Source organism: Convolutriloba macropyga, chromosome 7 (genome assembly GCF_964194025.1).
Source record: "Convolutriloba macropyga chromosome 7, txConMacr16.3, whole genome shotgun sequence".
NCBI lineage: Eukaryota > Metazoa > Xenacoelomorpha > Acoela > Convolutidae > Convolutriloba > Convolutriloba macropyga.
The window spans coordinates 70,139,589-70,158,593 of NC_134474.1; the positions used below are offsets into that span (position 1 = coordinate 70,139,589).

The 19,005-nt window shown below is 35.0% G+C and overlaps 1 protein-coding gene across 1 annotated transcript in view; it reads right to left on the minus strand.

Annotated features, from left to right (window-relative positions):
- The window catches only part of LOC142343289 (mitogen-activated protein kinase pmk-1-like), a 137,687-nt gene that overhangs the window by 3,902 nt on the left and 114,780 nt on the right, over positions 1-19,005 (minus strand). The window contains exons 2-7 of the mRNA XM_075395096.1: positions 16,955-17,108; positions 3,432-3,623; positions 2,354-2,498; positions 1,830-1,877; positions 1,644-1,758; positions 854-1,005 (exon numbers count right to left, since the gene is read on the minus strand). Of these exons, the coding sequence (XP_075251211.1) occupies positions 854-1,005; positions 1,644-1,758; positions 1,830-1,877; positions 2,354-2,498; positions 3,432-3,623; positions 16,955-17,106 (804 nt within the window). The 5' untranslated portion in view covers positions 17,107-17,108. The remainder of the gene's footprint in view (positions 1-853; positions 1,006-1,643; positions 1,759-1,829; positions 1,878-2,353; positions 2,499-3,431; positions 3,624-16,954; positions 17,109-19,005) is intronic.

The following is a 19,005-nucleotide window of genomic DNA, read 5'->3' on the forward strand; positions in this document are numbered from 1 at the left end:
GTTTACTTTTATGCATTAATTACAAGTGAAAAGAAAAACGCAGCAAATTTTAAAGTGAGGTAAATCACGTATGATTAAAATCCAATAAAGCAAATCACCTAAATTGCATAAACAAGATCACAGGACTAATATAATAGCCACAAACTTTGTTTGAGAGCATGTAATTCTCTTCCTTGTTCAAAAAATGTTAAAATTGGTTTACTTTTATGCATTAATTACAAGTGAAAAGAAAAACGCAGCGAATTTTAAAGTGAGGTAAATCACGTATGATTAAAATCCAATAAAGCAAATCACCTAAAAACTTTGGCTAGTGTGAGTGAGAGAAAGAGGTCAAGCGAAAAATTGCAAAGAAAAAAAAGACAAACAGGACTAATAAAATTTCTACAAACTTCGTTTGAGAGGAATTAAAAGGGTTATGTAAATCAAGATCCTCATGAACTTCTCTTGCATATAGGCCGTAATCTAAAACACGATCTTTCTAAATAGGCGAATATTTTCACATAAATGTAAATATAGTAAACAATTGGGTGCGCTCGAAAGTACGCAGTTACGAGTGGACTGAGGTGGGGTGGGTGTGAGATCAGGGGGCGGGATACAGATCAGTTATACAGATCAGTCTGTATAACTCTAAAGTCGCTAAGGCGAAAAAGAGGAGAATAACTCGCATAAAGGACTCAATCACAAAAAAAACAAGGACCACTATAATTGCTACGAACTTCGTTTGAGAGCGGTTTAAAAACATAACCACGGCAAATCCCGATGAAAAAGTTTAATTGATTAGATAATTATGCACGATTAGCATGGGAGACGATGCACAATGAGCATAAGAGTACATTTTAACAAAGTTACAAACGTCGTTTGAAATGTAGTCACTGATCTCTTCAGCCGACGGCTTCCCACACAGTGTGACTATTCTGTTGAGGAGATCCACATGGTCTTCTGCTGGAAATAGTGTCTCCCCAGTCAGCATCTCAGCAAAGATACACCCCACTGACCACATGTCCACTATACACGAGAACATTTTTATCAAGCATCCAGATTTTATTCGTTCATAAATATAGAAAATATAAATTCATGCAGTCAAATTTCCTAAAATTAGTTGATAATACTACCACATAACTATCCAGTTGGTTCATATAGCACCGAGAAAATTACTTAGAATTCAAGTCAGTAGAGACCAGAACGTTTTGCCTCGAATATGTGCACTCGAAAAACAAGCAAAATATTGACTCAAAAGATCACCGCTCTTGGCCTGCCTACAGTAATAAAGCTCATAGATGCCAAGTTTTTTGAGAACTATCTTGGACTGAATTTAGAATGCGTAGTTTCTGAAGGTCAAACTGTGCAATGGAGACGACGCTGGGTAGATTTGATTGCAAGTGTTATTGCAGGGCGGGTCTCGTTTCACAAACTTATGTGAGCCGACTCCGAGTAATTACCATTAAACTAAAAAATAAGCCAAGAGTTCTCAGTGATTTGTTTACTCTTGACGGAAATCAAGTATCAACACATGAGTCCGGGAAACGAGTACAAAGGCACTGCTTACAGAAGCCACTGACTTTTTAAAATTTCATTTGATATGTAATTATTCACCGCACACCAAAACGAAGTTTTTCTTTGTTCTCTCGAATTTCAGAATGTACCTTTTTCATCGTAGTGTTCGAAGTTGTACATGACCTCAGGTGCCCTGTAGTATCTCGTCACTACATAACCAGTCAGATCTGCTGAGATACTCCGAGACAATCCATAGTCTATTATCTAAAATGAGATGAAGTTTTAAAGCAGAATAGATACAAAGCTTGTTAGACAAACAGAATAAAGTTTCATACCTTAAGCATCGAGTCTTCATTTACTGCTATATTGGCTGGTTTGAGGTCCTGAAACACAACAAGTTCTTTGAGGGGAAACATCAACCAACTGTTTTTCTATTTCGCATTTGCGCATAACGCACCCATTTTATTATCTACCCGTAATTACATGTGTATGCAAACAGAACCCTCAAGACATCATGAATTTAAAATTTTAAAATACCACAGTAGTTTTAACTGTTCACTTATATTTCTGTCGCTTTCTGTTATCAAATCATTGCGGAAGTGGATCACGGCTCAAGGTCAAAAATTCCCTTCACACAGAAAATTGTATCAAATTGGTCAGTTGAAATCCAATATCGACGACTTATTAGTTCAAGATGATGAAAATAATCTTCTATAATCTAATTTTGAGCAATATCTACCACAAATTAATTAAAAATGTTAAAATCAGACCCACTTCAAAGACTGACAGTCAATGCTATCACTCGTAAATGTTGAGAGCAACGCGCTGAAATTTGTTCAGGTGAAATGAAAACACCCACCCTATGGATGATACCAGCCGAGTGAAGGAATTTGAGGCCTCTGATGATCTGATAGAGGAAAAACATGACGTGTTCTGCAGACAGCATTTCGTCAGACCTCAACACATTACTCAAGTCTGCTTGCATCAGAACTGTCACGAAGTATCTGAAATGACATCAAAACACTCACGTGCACATTTTAAAATGCCAAAAAACTGCAGTGACAGAAGTTCAAATGCCAGAAGTTGCTACTTAGCCAGAAGTTGAATCTCGTTGACTTTCGTCATTTTAAAAGGTGCGCGTTTCGTGTTTTAAGCATGGTTAAGTGACTCTGCGGAAGTCACTTCGAAATTCTCACTTAATATCCCCAACCGCTTCGCGGTTCTCGATAAACGCCAGAAATTCTCAGTGACTTCAAGCAGAGTCACTTAACCATTACTTAATATCTAATAGACAAAAAAATCAAAATTTGGACTGCCTCTCTTTCCCCTTACAACAGCAGTGGTTACATTAGAATGTATAGTAAAGGTGCAAAATTATCAATTATATGAGGTCATATTATAACATGGGATGAGCGCAAGTTTTGAAAACTATAATACCACGGTGGTAAAGCTGACGATTACTTCGACACAGTAGGCTATAAGCATCTACAATTGCCATGTAACCAAATAGAAAAACTTAAAAACGAAATAGAAAAATTATAAACAAGAAACTCCCTTAACATTGCTGACCTCTACCAATCATTCAGGTACTTTCTAATCCCTCAAAATTACCAATCAAAAGTTGATCCTTAAACCTCAAAATACCACAGACAGAAAAGCGCACAGGCTACGCTTCATGAGAGTAAAATAGTGCATTTTAAAACTTTTCTCTGAATGAAAGAAATTATTATCTATTTTGCCTCATTCCCCGTGGCATAGTGAGTATAGAACTTTTACGCCCCCCTCCCCCGAGGCACGTGTTAAATTTAACATAGTAACGTGCTATATAGCAATACAATTTGTAAGTAGGGGTCCTAAAAACACTGGGGCGCGGGGGGGATAGATCCGAAATGGTTGCAAAAAGTCGTCCATCATTTACTGAGAGATACGAAACTAACAGATCGTCCATTTGCTCCTTCGTCTCAGCTGCAGTGAAGGCATCCACAACAGTCAACAGGTTCTCATGGTCTTGAAAGAATTTGAGGAGTCGCAACTCCCTCAGTGCCCTCTTGGCTGTCTCTGCATGTTGGAATGGCTGGTTAAGACGCTTGATGGCCACATCTTGCCCGGAGCTCAAGTCAGTCGCTCTACTAAAACAAGCAGTTGCAAATTCTTGGATGTATTGACTCCGTACACCACAAATTGGTGTCAGAATTTTAAACCATTTGAGTCTATTTCAGTTCTAACTTACTGACTCCTCTTTTTTTATCTTTTTCCAAATGTTCGACCCTTTTCTCAACCCAGAAGCCAATAATTGCCAAAAGCTTTATTTGCTGGCTGTTTATTTTTTGCTGCATGAGAACAACCCATTTTTCTACATTTTCTTAGGAAAAACGATTGAAGAGATCATTAGCCAACTACGTTACAGGAGAGATCAGAACACTTTTACGTCCTTTTTATTTTACTTCATTTCTTCAGAAAAGGCGGAAAAATTATGCGACGCTGGCTTTTTATACTCTAGACCAAATCGGAAAACTTTGAACGCACCCATAGAAAGATGCGTGGTACCAAATGAAAGCTCACATGGAAGAGGTCAAATTGGGAGTTTTTCAGCCGAATGTTTTGTTAGAGCAAACCTTGACATAATTTTTTGATGAAATAGACATTTAAAAAAAATAGACGAATTAATCTGATTGAAACTGCTGTTTTAAATTATCCATGGGATGTTTACTTTGAAAGTTGATGATAGTGGCTTAAAAAATAGATCATCTTCTTAGGTTTAAAATAAACAATATCGGCTTAATATTATCACACCAAAACTTTTCCTTGAAAAATTAGCAATTTCTTTTCTTATCTAATATTTGTGGAGTCAAAGATTTTCCTCGCATGCAAATTTTTCGAAATTATGGTTATTGGCGAATTCTGCTATTCTCAAGGCATTTACACCACAATTTTTTTGACGAATTTGTAAAACCTATTTGTGAAACAATTTTTCCAAAATTGTTAATCTGCAGCATTAATAAATTGCAGCATAAAAAAAACAAATTTTACTTCTTCGTAAACTTTTTTTTCAAATTTTTGGTCTGAATTGTTTGTTTTCTATCATTTGAAGCTTCAGTAAAATTCAGCGTCAAAAAAATCCCTAGGTTCTGATTAGCCTATCAGTTGCTTAATATAATATTGTGGTTTTAAAGATACCGTGAATACAATTTTCAAAATTTAACACAGATCGTTATTAAATTTTGTTGAAGTTTTCTCCTGTTTGTCTTCTGTGATTGAAGAACTGTAGTGGACTTCCCACGGCTAAATTTGGCTCAGCGGTTTAAAATTCACTAATCTGTCTTGGTTTTAAAAGCCAGTGAACGATTTTTTGGGTTCAAAAGCCTGTCAAAAATTGTCTTGATAATAAAAGCTAGTGAAAGATGAAGCCAAAAAAAATTAGTTAGCCTAAGCAATAGTTTTGATGATGGAACTATGTTCAATAATTGAACTTCGATCACAATTTTCATTTATTCTGAAATAGTAGCCCAATAAAAACAAACTGATTGCCAAAGGACAAGTATTTGGTTTGGCTTGTTCTGAAATGTTTGCGCTTGTACACTCAAAAAAACTTCCAGATGATAGCTTTCCACTCATGTATTTCGTTTATTGAAAAATTGCGGCAATTCTCCATTTTTCTTTTTGTCGAAGGAAAAAAGTGGAACTTTCTGCGCCCACGTTTTACGAGAACTATTGTTGATCAAGAGACAGCGCAATTAGAGACAGCGCAATACAAGAGACAGCGCAATTAAAGTACACCCTTACATCAGCGATAAAGTTGTCTAATTCTAACGAATCGATCTTTATTTAGTATTTTTCTTTAAAGAGAAAACAAGTTAGAAGAAGACATTTTTTTCATTGTGCCTCAAATCACAACATACTTCATGAAGAATGGCTCCTTTTTCTGCATTACCAATTTCTACTTAAGATTTTCAAATTGCAAAAACAGTAGAAAACTCTAAACATTGCGGTACCTGTTACAGCAGAATTGAAAACCTCCCCACGTGACACAGATACCTTGAAACCTGACGACAAAAAACTCCCAAAAAGATTCAAAAACTTCAAGAAAGTAAACTTATCCTATTGCAGATGAAACAAGGAACAAAATACACCCTGAAGACTCAGTAAAATTCACGTCTTTGTGAATCGGTACAGTGTCAGCTGAGTCGATATTTCGATTCCAATTAATAGTATCTGCGGTGTTTCTCAGAATCATTTTGAAAACAACATTTCTCGGAAATTAAACTAAACACAGCCCACATTAAATTAAACAATTCGTGGAAAACTAAAAAAAGCCGACAAATTGCAGCAAATTAGCCGCCATTGACCCGGTTGACGCACATTGGGATAAACAGAAAAAGGAAAAAAAAAAGATGAAAATTCACAGAATTATTCTAAGTGTCAAAATGTTTTTATTTGGTGTGCAAATTCTGCATATTCGGTTCGACTTTAGAAACATAGCCGGCAGAATGCCGGAAAATAGCCGCGATAAACGCTTGGGGCCTTCAATGAATTGAAACAACTTAAGATATTAGATAGACAGATCGACCACCAGTCCTTTAATAGACCACTAGACTTTTTGGGTTAGCTTCGGACGGTTATTTTTATGATATACAAAAGCTCTATAAGGAGAAAGCCCTAATAGGGCTTTTCAAAATTAGGATCTTTTCCGTTTGTGCCCCCTCAGCTTAGTGGGCGCATATTATTTGCACCCCTCAGATGCACGTGCAAAATTTTTTACATAATGACTTACTATGTAATGGCATGTGCTCTAACTGGGGGGCGCATAACATACTGGGGGCACAAACGGAGAAGATCCCAAAATTAATATTTGAAAACAAAAACTCAAGACTCTAATAATCAAGAATTAGGGCATATATGTTTGGCACTACTTAGATGCACACTATTGATCTTTAACAAGTAAATGTTCATAAAATATAAAGTTCCATAAGTGAGTTCAGAAGTCATTTTTTTGAGTGAGGTAAGTCATTGAAAAAGTAAATTCCAAGACGTCAGGTTAAGACGAAACAAATATCTGTTAGACGAAGTAAAAAAACATAGCAGAACAAGACCTGAATTACAATCCAAGGAATTGAATGAAAAACAGACCTTATATACCTGACCAGCAGATCAATTGAACAATCCCAGCCAAAAAGACGAAATCTCGAAAGTTGAGAAACAAAGAATCAAACTAAACAAAAAAACAATTATTCCTAAAACTCTTCAAGCTTTTAACCTGAAGACCATTTATGACACAGTGCAATATAGTCATTAACTCACGCAAAAGACTTGAAAAAGATTAATTTGAAACTAAAGGTAGATAATCTCGAAAAAAAATGACAAATGCTTCAAAAAAGAAATGTGACAAATGCTTCAAATGAAAAGGAAAAATTGAAAGATATTTTTCAAAAATGTGTCTGGAAAAAATGTTCAAATTCATTTTTTCTCTGTGGAGTTCTGTCTTGTAACTCATCTGCATCATTTAAACAGTTTCGTTGGCCAATAAAGATAGTTAAACTCAGAAAATGACAAAATTCAAAAAATTTGAAAGCAATCAAAAAATGTTAAATTGCAAGCTTTATTTAAAAAAATACTTATATTTGCAATCTAAAAAACAGAAAACTATTTTGTTGCTACTAGAAACTCTGCAATAACATGCTAGCAAACTCAATGGCAGCAAACCCCTGGCCACTTAGGAAAAAGACTTAAATTTCAAGAAGTCAAAGAAAAAATTACAATTTGAAAATCGATAAAATTTGTAAAATTAAAATCTTGAAACACATTGCACATTACAACTAGAAACTATGCAGTAACCTATTATCAAAACCTAAAGGAAATGTTTTGGCTGTTCAGGTTACAGAAACCTAAAAATCGACAACAATTTTCAAAAATTTGAAAAAATTGGCTGATGCCATGGCCAATAAAAATTTTGCAGTAAACTATTAGCAAATCCTAGACGAGATTTCTTGACCCCCGGAGCTGGAAAACTTGAATAATGACAATTATTGTCAGAAAATTGGAAAAAAGTTTTATAAAAAAAAATTGCTAAAATTTATGAAGTTGAAAACCATTACATTACCACTAGAAACTGTAAAATAACCTATTATTGTGACACCAAGAGCTGAAACAACAAAAATATTCAAAAAAATTAGAATAAATTACCGTGTTTATGTTTGGTGTAGCAGTACATATAGCTCTTAAAATGGCCATAAAAAGTAATTACGTCTTGCAAAAGAGCTTTACCAACTTTTACAAACCTCATTTTCAGACTGGTCCAACAAAAATCCGAAAAGACAAAAAAATTGCAACATTTTGGGCTCAAAAACTTCTGAAAATGACCTGTTAACCTTGAATTACGGCCTTCCCAGTAGCTTCAGCACTCTGAGTACTTGAGGGACTACTAAACGCGGGCCTCTAATGAAACTTGATGCCCGCTGAGATTTACCTGTTTATCCCGTTTTGAAAGCTCAAAGTCATGAAAACAGGTGTGAAAACATCTTACCAAAATAAAAAAGACAGAGCACCAATACAATCCAACTCTGAATTGTAAAAAAAATAGGAGCGCTATAATAGCCGCCTGGAATTGAGGACGCGGCTATTTATTACAGTTAATTCGGCTTCGAAACTGAACATTATTAAGCATAATACTAATGCCAGCTCGCAATCGCTTTAATGAACTTTGACAACCTATTGCACTATGATAATGACCGGGCTTTATCAGTTTATGCCGTTTCTTTTAATTTTATTGTTTTGACTTTGACAGTATTCACTACATTGAAACAAAACGTGATCAAAAGGTAAAACAAATTTAAAAAAGGAGAGCGCCTAAATAATAGCCGTTGATAGGCTGACGGCGGCTATTAATAAACAAAAACAAGAAAATGCAAGTAAAAATCTACTTGAGGAAAACATATTTTAAAAACATTGATGTCATTCGCATTTTTAACGAAAAAGTTCAGTTTCATCGACTAAATTAACACTTAATTTCATCCAGTAGCAAAAGAAAAAATATTTATGATTCTGGTTCTGAGTTCTAGTTTCTCGCATTGCTTCTGAATTAATTTGAATAGAAAAGGATTGAGATAACCGCCTAATGTAAGGCCGAACGCATTCATAGCAAAATTGGGGTCTTAGTTTGATTCCAATCATAATCGGGTTGATTATAGCCCGCTCTAACGAAATTTGACTTGCATAGGGGGCATTAAAGTCTCTAGTTTTGAAGTTATCAGACACCTGCAAAAAATTAAGACGATAAAGTCAACCCATTCTGTAGTACTTTTATTTGACTTGTAGTAGTAAAGCGCCATCAAATGAATCCAGTCAAGGCTGGACTCTAGAAGCCAATCGATAAGGCAAAAAAACCGACCCCGCAAAATTTGGCATGAATAAAAACACATACGACCTCAAAAACAAATTATCAGTGGATTCCTTTCAGCCTATGGACTCATTTATTACCTGTTATTATTATTAATATAGTTTATCACATTGCCAGCCAAATGACTTCTAGATTACCTTTGCTAGGATGTGCATAGTTTTTCCTTAGCTTTTGTTTCACAGAAAAAAAATTAATGAAGACAAAATTTACAGAAAATTTAAAGACAATAGGTTTTAGTATTAGCAGCAGTAGTAGTGGATCAGGCGTTTGGGAACTCCAGCGAGTGATTCCGCATTCCAGTTGTCAGTCCTTATTCATATTTTACAAATTATGATCCACGTGAATTCACTGATGCCAAAGGTAAAAAAAGTTCCCGTCCATTTCTGTTATTTTTAACCGTCTTTTCATCTAATAATTTCCGTATTAGTCGTCAGCCTTTTACAAGATGTTGTAAAACATTATTAAAAAGTACAGACTTTTATCATCCAAGTCTTGTTTTGGCTATTTTAAGCTCTCCCCTCTGATTCTGCCTAGTGCCATTTGAATCTGGCTTGATCTGCACAAAATTTATGCCCTATTTTCAATTCAAGATTGATCGGAAAGTCACAAGTCTTGCAACTTGAGGTAAATGCAAATTCGTAGTAGAATGGGAAAACTCAATCTTTCAGCCAATTGCATTTTACTAACATAAACCGACTAATGTCGGAAGATTTGCTCTCGAACGACAGGCGAGCGGAAAATACTTCGACCACGCCGGGATTCGAACTATTGTGCCTAACCAAATGCACTGCCCGGTCGGCTATCAAGCCGTTCTTACTCATATGCTGCAACCAGTTTTATATTCGCAACAAGCTTTACTTCGGAGTGAGAGCAATAGAGATCGCTCAAAAATGAAGAACGAACGAGTGAAAAAGTCACTTGAGAAGTCAAAGAATGTTCTAGAAGAAAAGCGCAAACACGGTCAAGCAAAAAATTTGCGTGAAGAAGACCAAAACGTTTACAATAATTGCTATGAACTTCGTTCAACAGCAATTAATCATTATTTTGAAGGATCCAATTCGTAGTTCTTCTGTTTATATTCAATTTTCTCAATGTTATTTATGTTGCGTAGCCAAGCTTGAGGCAGTACGTCACGATAGGAACTAAATATCCTGATATATTAAGTTAGTATGTTTTACAGGAGCTGAACTTTGGTGAGTTTTGTTTAATTTGAAAGAAAGCAGAAAAATGTAGAAAACTATAAAATCACACTGAATTGACATTTTCTATATTCGTTTCAGTAATGCTCATAAATTGCCTTTTTTAAATGAGAGGAGCGTTCATTTTTTGAATTCAGGGGTAGTCTTATTGTTTTGGACCGCAGTTTTCCTCGTGTCTTGCTCTGGCTTATTAGCGATGATCTTGAAGTCATCAACAAAACGGTGGCTTTCAATATCATATTGGGGGAGTCAAAAAGAAGAACCAATGGTTGTCCAGGGATCCGTTCCTGTGTGACCCCGCTGGATGTGGCTGATGTATACAAGTTCTGACTTCTATTGTCTAAATAGCTAGCTATTATAATTGAGAAGTTTCACCAGCAATAATACCAGCTGGTTTTTCAATCAGTGTATAGTGAAACCCGAGATCTTTAGTTAAAGTTACGCAAGCTTTTTTGTTGGCATCGTCCAGTTTCGGTAATCCAAGTCCAAGAAGATCAGAAGTTGCACCGTTGTTGAACGCTGTCTTCTGAATCCGTAATGTAATTTTACAAAGGTCTCATTTGATTGCAGATAAAATGAAGAGAAATTGAATGAGTTGAAAAGAATACGTTCGAGGATTTTAGAGACAAAATAGATACAGACTGACAGATACAAGCAAAGTCTGCTTTGTTCCGTTCTTTGAAAATTTCCAAAGTCATCAGATCCTGGTTGCTCCTAGCTGTTATTTTTCTTCTTGTAAGATAAGACGCAATTTTACAATTGACAGTTACCCTCTTTTGTGTTCAAAAGCTTGCGAAGAAGTTGTTAAACAGATCTGTTTTTGCTTGATCTGTTTCTACTTTCAATTTTTTTTTAATCTTCAAAAATGTAAAATTTAAGTTATAACCACAACAAAAACGTTTGGTTAAATATTTACATTTTCAAAATCGCCTCGTAAATATATGAATAGTTTGGTCTTTATACTTCAGTAGAACAATTTTCTAAAGCCTCTTACTTGTCTATCTATTGGAACACGTTCATGCAGTTTGACCATTTCGCTGCTTAGTTTTTCCTTAAATTTATTTTTAGTTTTCTCTTTTCGGATTTCAATTGGCAAATTATTCCACTTCCTAGAAAAATTTCTAATCAGTGACCTGTCACTCCATTTGGATTGGCACTTATTCTTTGGAAAGCACTGGAGAGTTCTGGAGTTTTTGGTCAATTCGTACTTTTCAAAAATCCTGAATGAGGAGTTTTTGGTTTCTCGACTGCTCTTCATATTGTGAGAGGTCAAAAAATTTAAGAAGACAAACGTTTTTAATGAAAAGCTCTGCTGGTAAAATTTTGTCTTTCAATAATAGATCTCTTGCACTGTCAAACACACTGTCAAACACTGGCACCACAATTTCTGTTTTATCTCGGTTTAAAGTTAGCATATTTTGCCTCATATAACTGTCAGTATTTTCAAATACACTGTTAATTTCGCATAAAAGATTTTCATCGGATTTGGAATGACAAATAATGCATGTGTCATCTGCGAACTGTAAAACCTCCTCTCTTTTTTCATTTTTTCTGGGAAATCGTTGATATACATTATAAAAATTAAAGGTCCGGGAACTGTTCCTTGCGGTACTCCGTGATTGATTGTCACCCAGTTCGAATATTCAATGCCGTTCTTTACGCATTGTTTTCTGTTAGATAAAAACGATTCGGGCATTGCAATTGATTCCGTACTAAATCCATATTTTGCAATTTTTTCGAGAAAAAATTTGTGAGATATTGAGTTAAAAAAAGCTTTGGCCAAATCCAGGAATATACTAACAACGGTTTCGTTTTCTTCTAACAAACTGTTCACTGATTCTGTCAACGATATTACTGTATCATTCAAAGCTTTTCTTTTCAGAAACCCAAACTGATTTTTATTGATTATTTCATACTTTTCAACATGTTCTAGCATTTGTTGGAGCAAAAGTCTTTCAAAAATTTTTGCAAGAGTCGGTGTAACTGAAATTGGTCGTTAGTTTTCTGCTTCCAGTGGATCACCTTTTTTGTAAATTGGAGTTACATATGCTTTTTAAGTACATCAGGAAAAACATTTGATATGCATTCGTTTATTGCAAACTGTAGATGTGTTCCAATAGACATTTTGCTACACTTGAAGGACCATGTAGTAAGTAATCCAGGACCCGCTGCTTTGTTTTGTGGTAATTGATCAATTACAGTAAACAGTTCTTTTCTCGTTATATGTCTGAAGGAAAACTAAGTTTTGTCAAAATCATAGTCCGGTAGCTCAACCATTTCTGTCTCGCCTTCGTATAAACCTAATTTAGAAAAACAAATATTAATTGTGTTAGCGATTTCTTTTTTGTCTTAAAATATCTTGTTTGAACCGAATTCTAGAAATTTCGCTATTTTTATCCTCATGCTTTACCTTTGTTTTAACGAATTTCCACTGTTGTTTTAAATCGGGAAGACTTTCGAACAATTTCTGTGAATAATTGTGACTCGCTCTTCTAAGTAGTCTGTATGTATGGTTTCTTATTCTTTTGTATTTGTTATATGTGTCAACGTCTCTTATTTCCTTCCAAATATTGAAAAGCCTGTGCTTTTCGTTGATAAGATTCAATATTTCTCTGGATAACCATTTCTTTTTTGTTGACTTTGACGATGGCTCTCCTATTTTAATGGGAGCTACATTATTCAGAATATTTTCAAACATATTTGAAAATTTTTCAAAAGTTGAGTTTGCATTGTTTTGTTGATACATGGGACTCCAGTCCGCGGATGCAATTTTTTTGTTAAGATTAGCTCTACTAAATTGGCTAGTATCCCTGTAAAAAAAAACTGCGTTTTGTTGTTTTCAGAATAGATATCCAGTGACGAAAGGAAAATCTGTATAAAATGATCACTTCCAAATAACTGCTCGATAACAGTTGTATCAAAAATTTGGTGTTTTGTTGTTAAGCAGTGATCAATCAGTGTTTCCTGATTTCCATTTGTCCAGGTTGGAGTATTTTTTTACTATATCAACCCCATTGTTGGAAGCAAATTCTGTCAATAACTCTCTTTCTCTTTGATTGAAAAAATTGATGTTATAGTATCCGAATAGCATTACGTTATCTGTTATTGAATATGCGCCTGAAATTTCTGATGTCAACTCTTCTAGAAAAATTTCGCCCAAGTTTTTGTTGGAACAATAAGAAACGTTTACTAGAAGTTTTTCCTTAAACGATGCTTTTATTTCAAGCCATAGTGATTCAAAAAACTTCTGTTAATAGAGTTGAGATCATTCCGTATTTTAAGTTTGAATGTATTTGGTACCCATATTCCAAATCCACCACATCTCGTTCACTGCGTCAATTTTGATCTGCTTTGATGAACAAAGTGGTGATTGTTGCTTAAAAAATTGACGGGTATCTTCTGATAATCGTTTATCCATGTTTCAGTAACAATAAAGCATGTTTGTCTGTTCTGCTGCTGCAAAAAATCCGAAATTTCTTCGTGTTTGTTGTTAACGCTTCTAATAATTGTGTATACAAAACATGGATGCAAGTTTGCATTTGCCTTATGTTTTTCGTAGCCTTCGAATGTTTGTAAATTAAGTAAATTGGGCCCTGGATTAGATTCGACATCGCCGCAAAGTAAAATTAAGTAAGTTTTAGTTAGGAACTGATAAATAGTAAGACCAAAATCCAAGACATACATTATTAACCATTGTTTTGTTTTTAAAAATCAAATAAATTGAAGTGCTTGGGTGACATTTGATTGAACACTTACACTTTTTATTTTCTGCAAGAAAAAAGAAGGCAAAAAAACACGAGAAATTTCCAATAGGAAAACATATTTTTCAAAGTCACCCAAACGCATTATATCCCATATGACCACTTCTGTTCCAGTTATTGACAACATTATCTATTGGCTGCTTTTTGATTTGTCTCATAGATACGTTGCTGACAGAAGGTTGATACCCCACACTTGATATGTAATTTCTTAAGCTAAAAACCATTTTCTGGATTCCATTTTGATTAGGATGAATGCCATCAATACGAATATCTGCTTTTTCCAAATTATAATCCAGAACTTTTATGTCGGTATTTTGGAACTCGCCGCGTAAAACATCTGCAATATCGTCTAAAGCCCGGTTAAATTTGGTTATTTCATTATTGTTAGTTTCGCGTCCAAAACTGCCGTTTTTTACCTTGGGTAATTTACAAATCGCTACTTTGTAGGGCTTTATTTTATTAACCAGTTTATACGAGCTGTCAGAAAGAATTAACTGTTTTGTGAAACGAGGAACAAACTTTGGATAAAAATGACGGTTGACAGTAGATTTCACGACATCTTTTTCTACTGTTTTTTCGCTAATTAAATTTGATATTAATTTATAACTCTGACTCCTCAAAAATTGAATCTCAGATTGAGCTTGATTATAAAGTTCTTTCTGATGTTCCAATTCGAGCTTAAGTCTATCCAATTCTTGGTTATTGTCTTGATTCTTGTTTGCTAAGTTAAATGACTCCCTTCTTTGATTTCTTAGTTGCATCACCTCGCTTACTGGTTTCTCTTTTGTCCATTTTGACAAAACCGAAATAGTATCTGTCATATTGATATCTATGCTTTAGGGTGATTGGTTTTAGTTATTCCTGCATAAACCAGAAAAAAAAGACTCGCCCTGAAAATGACACTATATTAAATTAAAGGTTAAATTGGTTTGGTCTCACCAGTTTGAAGTCCAGATATTGAATACCCAATAATTCGGTTTGATTGTGGAAGAAAAGAAAACTTGTTTGCTTTATTGCAAAAACAAAAAAAGGTCTTTGTCAGATAACGTTCTCAATGAATGTAAAAAAAAATTCTATGGTTGTTCACACAAACGTGTGCAGAAAAGTTTTGTTCACAGGGCTGGAAAGAATTATTATTGCCAGGATATCCATAATAGCTCTGAAGAGATCATCAATTATGAGTAAGCTGAGACTAAATTTGATGATGCTGTCTCAAATCTGCAATCTTCTTCGGACAATATTCATTTTTCAATGTTTAACCTTCATAAGTCTGCTCAGGTGGATATAATTCTATTTCGGTTACTGTGTTCAACTTTTTCTTTTGAGGTGTGATGTCTCCAGCTAATTTCCGGAAGGCATTGACAATGCCTAGTTACCTGTGGAATGTGAGCATGGATATCGTCTTAAATCAAGTCATAAATATGATTTATCATTAGAGACATTGCTGTAGCAGTACGGTTGGAACGGCTTTACAATGGTAGCTGGGTTCAAACTTTTCGAATCCGATTTTTAAAAACATTTTGTTTTATAGCCCGCTTCAATTTTAACAACATCAATTTCAATTAGCATGGTGAAGATTGCATGATGATCAAAGCAATGTTTGTCATCGATTTTGTATAGTATTAGTAGAAAAAGCTTTAGGGATTTTTTACCCAGGGGAACCTTTGCTCCATAGTGAAATTAGAGTTTCAATGAGTCCAGTCTTCCCTTAGTTTTTTTTAAAGACTTGAATTATAAATGTCGTAATGGCTCACAAATTTCAAAATAACATGAAAGAAACAGAAAGAGCAAACGTTAATGCAAGGCGGTTGAGGCGAAGAGCAAAAGCAAATGAACAGGGTTTTAATGTGCTCGCAGCAGCACCAGCCATGAAAAAAAAACTAGTTATCTATGATATGGTTTTGGAACATGCAGCTTGGCTTCAGTCCTTGGAGGTCAACGTGAGGTCATTTAGAGGTCGTTTTGGCATTGAATGCGAAGACTATGTGTCATTAGAGGCCATATGGTTGCAATAAATTAAAAATTTGAGATAATTAGGATCTGACTTCTACATTGGAAGTTTCTATGCTGATGTCATCTGGCGTTTTGAACTTTTGACCTCAACATCCACGAATGCATAAAATAGTTCTCTTTAAAAGACTAAAACTGACACGGGTACAGATAAAATTAATGACTTCTGAGTATCGTTCACTAATGACTTCTGATTCTTCCCTTAGTGGTGCAGTTTTCACAATAACACAGTAGTCGCCAAGACCATAGATCATTTTCAGAAAACGTCAGAGGCGTAAAGTCACACGAAAAGTCCAAACACTCCAACGAAAAATTTGCAAAAGACACGCATTTAGAAGAAGTTCTTCAAGAATCAAGCTCAATAAGTTGATTTATTGATTCATCAGCTGGGTATCAGGGATTTTGAAAAATTAAGTTTAATTGCAATAATTGGCAATTAATTGATTGCAATAATTGATTGTTCACTCTATTCTAATTGCAACAATTGATTGGAACGACCCAATTAATTGCCCAATACTTTGCGAAAATTGAAGCAACGTTTTTCCAGGTCGCAAACCCGCCACTAGAGAAAAGTTCTCAGATCACAAACTTCTGTCAGAGATCGCATGTAATTTGGTACATTTGGGTGTTAAAAAAGTTTTTGACGTTGATTAGAAATCGAATAATTCTGATAATATAACCATTTGCGTACATTTTTGGTTAAATCAAGACAAAATTATTTTTAAATCTGCGAAAAAAAAATAATTCGATTGATCAATAATTGCACTTATTGCAATAATTGATGTTTTGCCAATTAAAATTATTGATTGCTCCTCTTTTTGTTCAGCCAATAAATTGCTATTAATTTTTCCAAATCCCTGCTGGCTATGGTAATTCTGAACATCATAGAAATGCTCAAAACCTAAAGAAACTTGGAACCTAGTGACCCTTTATTAACCTTCCCACGATTAACATAGGATTTGCGAAGCTTACACACGCGCATCATCGGAAGCTATTTACTTATCATCGCACACTCTGACTTCAAGAACTCTTGCTTTGCATGCTGGCTTCTTTTGTGATTATTAATCGCGATTGGAATTTGCAATGATAATACTAACCAAACAGCTCCAAATGCTCCCACATTCAGAGGTTCTAATCTGTCATATTTGTTTTTCACTATCCAGGGTTGTCTATTGAATGAGTAGAGCGTGTACCCACTGCGCGGATTGTCTTTCACTGGTTCATTTATAGCACCATCAATTTCATCCATCTGAAACAATAAGAATGCACACCTTCAAGTTTTTTGCTTATTGGAAAGTATGGAAAAGTAGTAAGTAAAAATAAAATTTTCCGGGTCTTTCGCAGGATCTTTTCCGTTTGTGCCCCCCCCCCCCCCAGTACGTTATGCTCACCCCAGTTACAGAGCACGTGTCATTACATAGTAAATCATTATGTAAAAATATTGCACGTGCATCTGGGGGTTGCAAATAATATGCACCCACTAAGCTGGGGGGCACAAACGGAAAAGATCCCTTTCGCACTTTACCCCCCCCCCCCCAATAAAGTTACAGACCACAATTATGGTATAATCAGCAAGTTAGGTGGCTATAGGTTAACTGACCACAAGACTGGGGCGCTCTAAAGCGAAAGAGCTTTGTACCCCCCCCTTCCTTTTCACTTTAACCCCCCCCCCCCCCCTAAAACGTTATGCACCTTTCAGATCCAGATCACGGGTCATTGCTTAGTAAACCATTATGTAAAAACAAGGAACATTCGCAAAAACTCACTATAATAGCCGCCCGTGCGCAATTCTCTATGTCTTTGGCTAATTGAGCGTGGTACTTGTTCAAAATGCAAGGTTAGAAATTATTAAGTAGATCAATGTGAAGAAAAGTCGGTTTAAATAAATTAAGAATTCATAGAGTGGTCAGCTCTGATGATAGTTTTGGTGTTCAATGAATAATTTAAATCCTCGCTTTGGTTGGTACCCAATCAGTTCTATCCTCGTGGTAAATTAATCAAGTCAACAAAGATATGCCAGTTATGTTGATTTCGCTCGAAGCCGGAGCTTGTCTAATCAAATGTCTATTTTCTTTTCTGGTACCTATCAAAGTTGTGTCAGCCATAAATCAGGTAATAAATCAAGTTTTAAACTCAATCTTTAACCAAGGAACCCAAGGTTTTTAATTCATTTTTTATAAATTTGTTACACTCACACTTCCCCCCTCATAACAAGAATAGAGTGTATCACTCACTCAAAATCAAACAAATTTTCATTCACAGATTTTGTTATATGAATGTCTTACAATAAGAAAAGTTTGTAGCTTCATATGCAAAGTTTAACTATAAGTTTTCGTCGTTCAAAACTTTTTCAGCCTCGACAAGTCCAAATATGCTGTATGCTTCTCGCGCCGCATCGTTTGTCAGAATTTGATGTGCCCACTTTGAAAAGAAACAAAAAACATGCGAAAATTTGAAGATTTGTTTCCGAGAGTTAGTGATTTAACAATAATCATTTTTAAGATCAAATTATGCAAAAATTTACTCTTCTCCTCCTTAGATTAAGCACAAAAAGAAATAACTCCGTGGAAATTAGCGACAAGCAAACCAGAAGTAGACAAATCCAAAAATTGATTGGCAAAAATTTATTTGAAAAAAGTTAGCTTTCGAAAGCAATGAGACAATAAGATAATTTTTTTTTCAATTTCACCAATTATACTAAAAATAAAAAACAAAAACGAAAAAAACGGCGAAGATCATCTCTAATTTTTGATAATGTTGCATGACCACAAATTGTGTTAAGTGATAACTAGCTTTTACTGCCTGTTGATGAAGTCAAACACTTGCGGAAAGAAGCAACTAGAAGCACTATAGAGAAAAAAATTATGTCTAACAGAAATTAAATTGACACACAAATTCTTTCAGAAACAGAAAATTTGCTCAAACACCAGTTTCTCAATTTATTTTAATGGCAGTCGAATTAAAGTTGTGTCTGCACTCTAGTCGATTTTTTTTATCTTTTTAGTATTTGCGCGTGACTGAAATCACCACTTTATTTTGACTTCTCAGTGACGTAAAAAAACCGCAAAAAATGTACACACATCTCAAAAACAAGACGGCATACCATCACAATCCAAATACATTGGATTGTAAAAAAACAAAGAGAAGG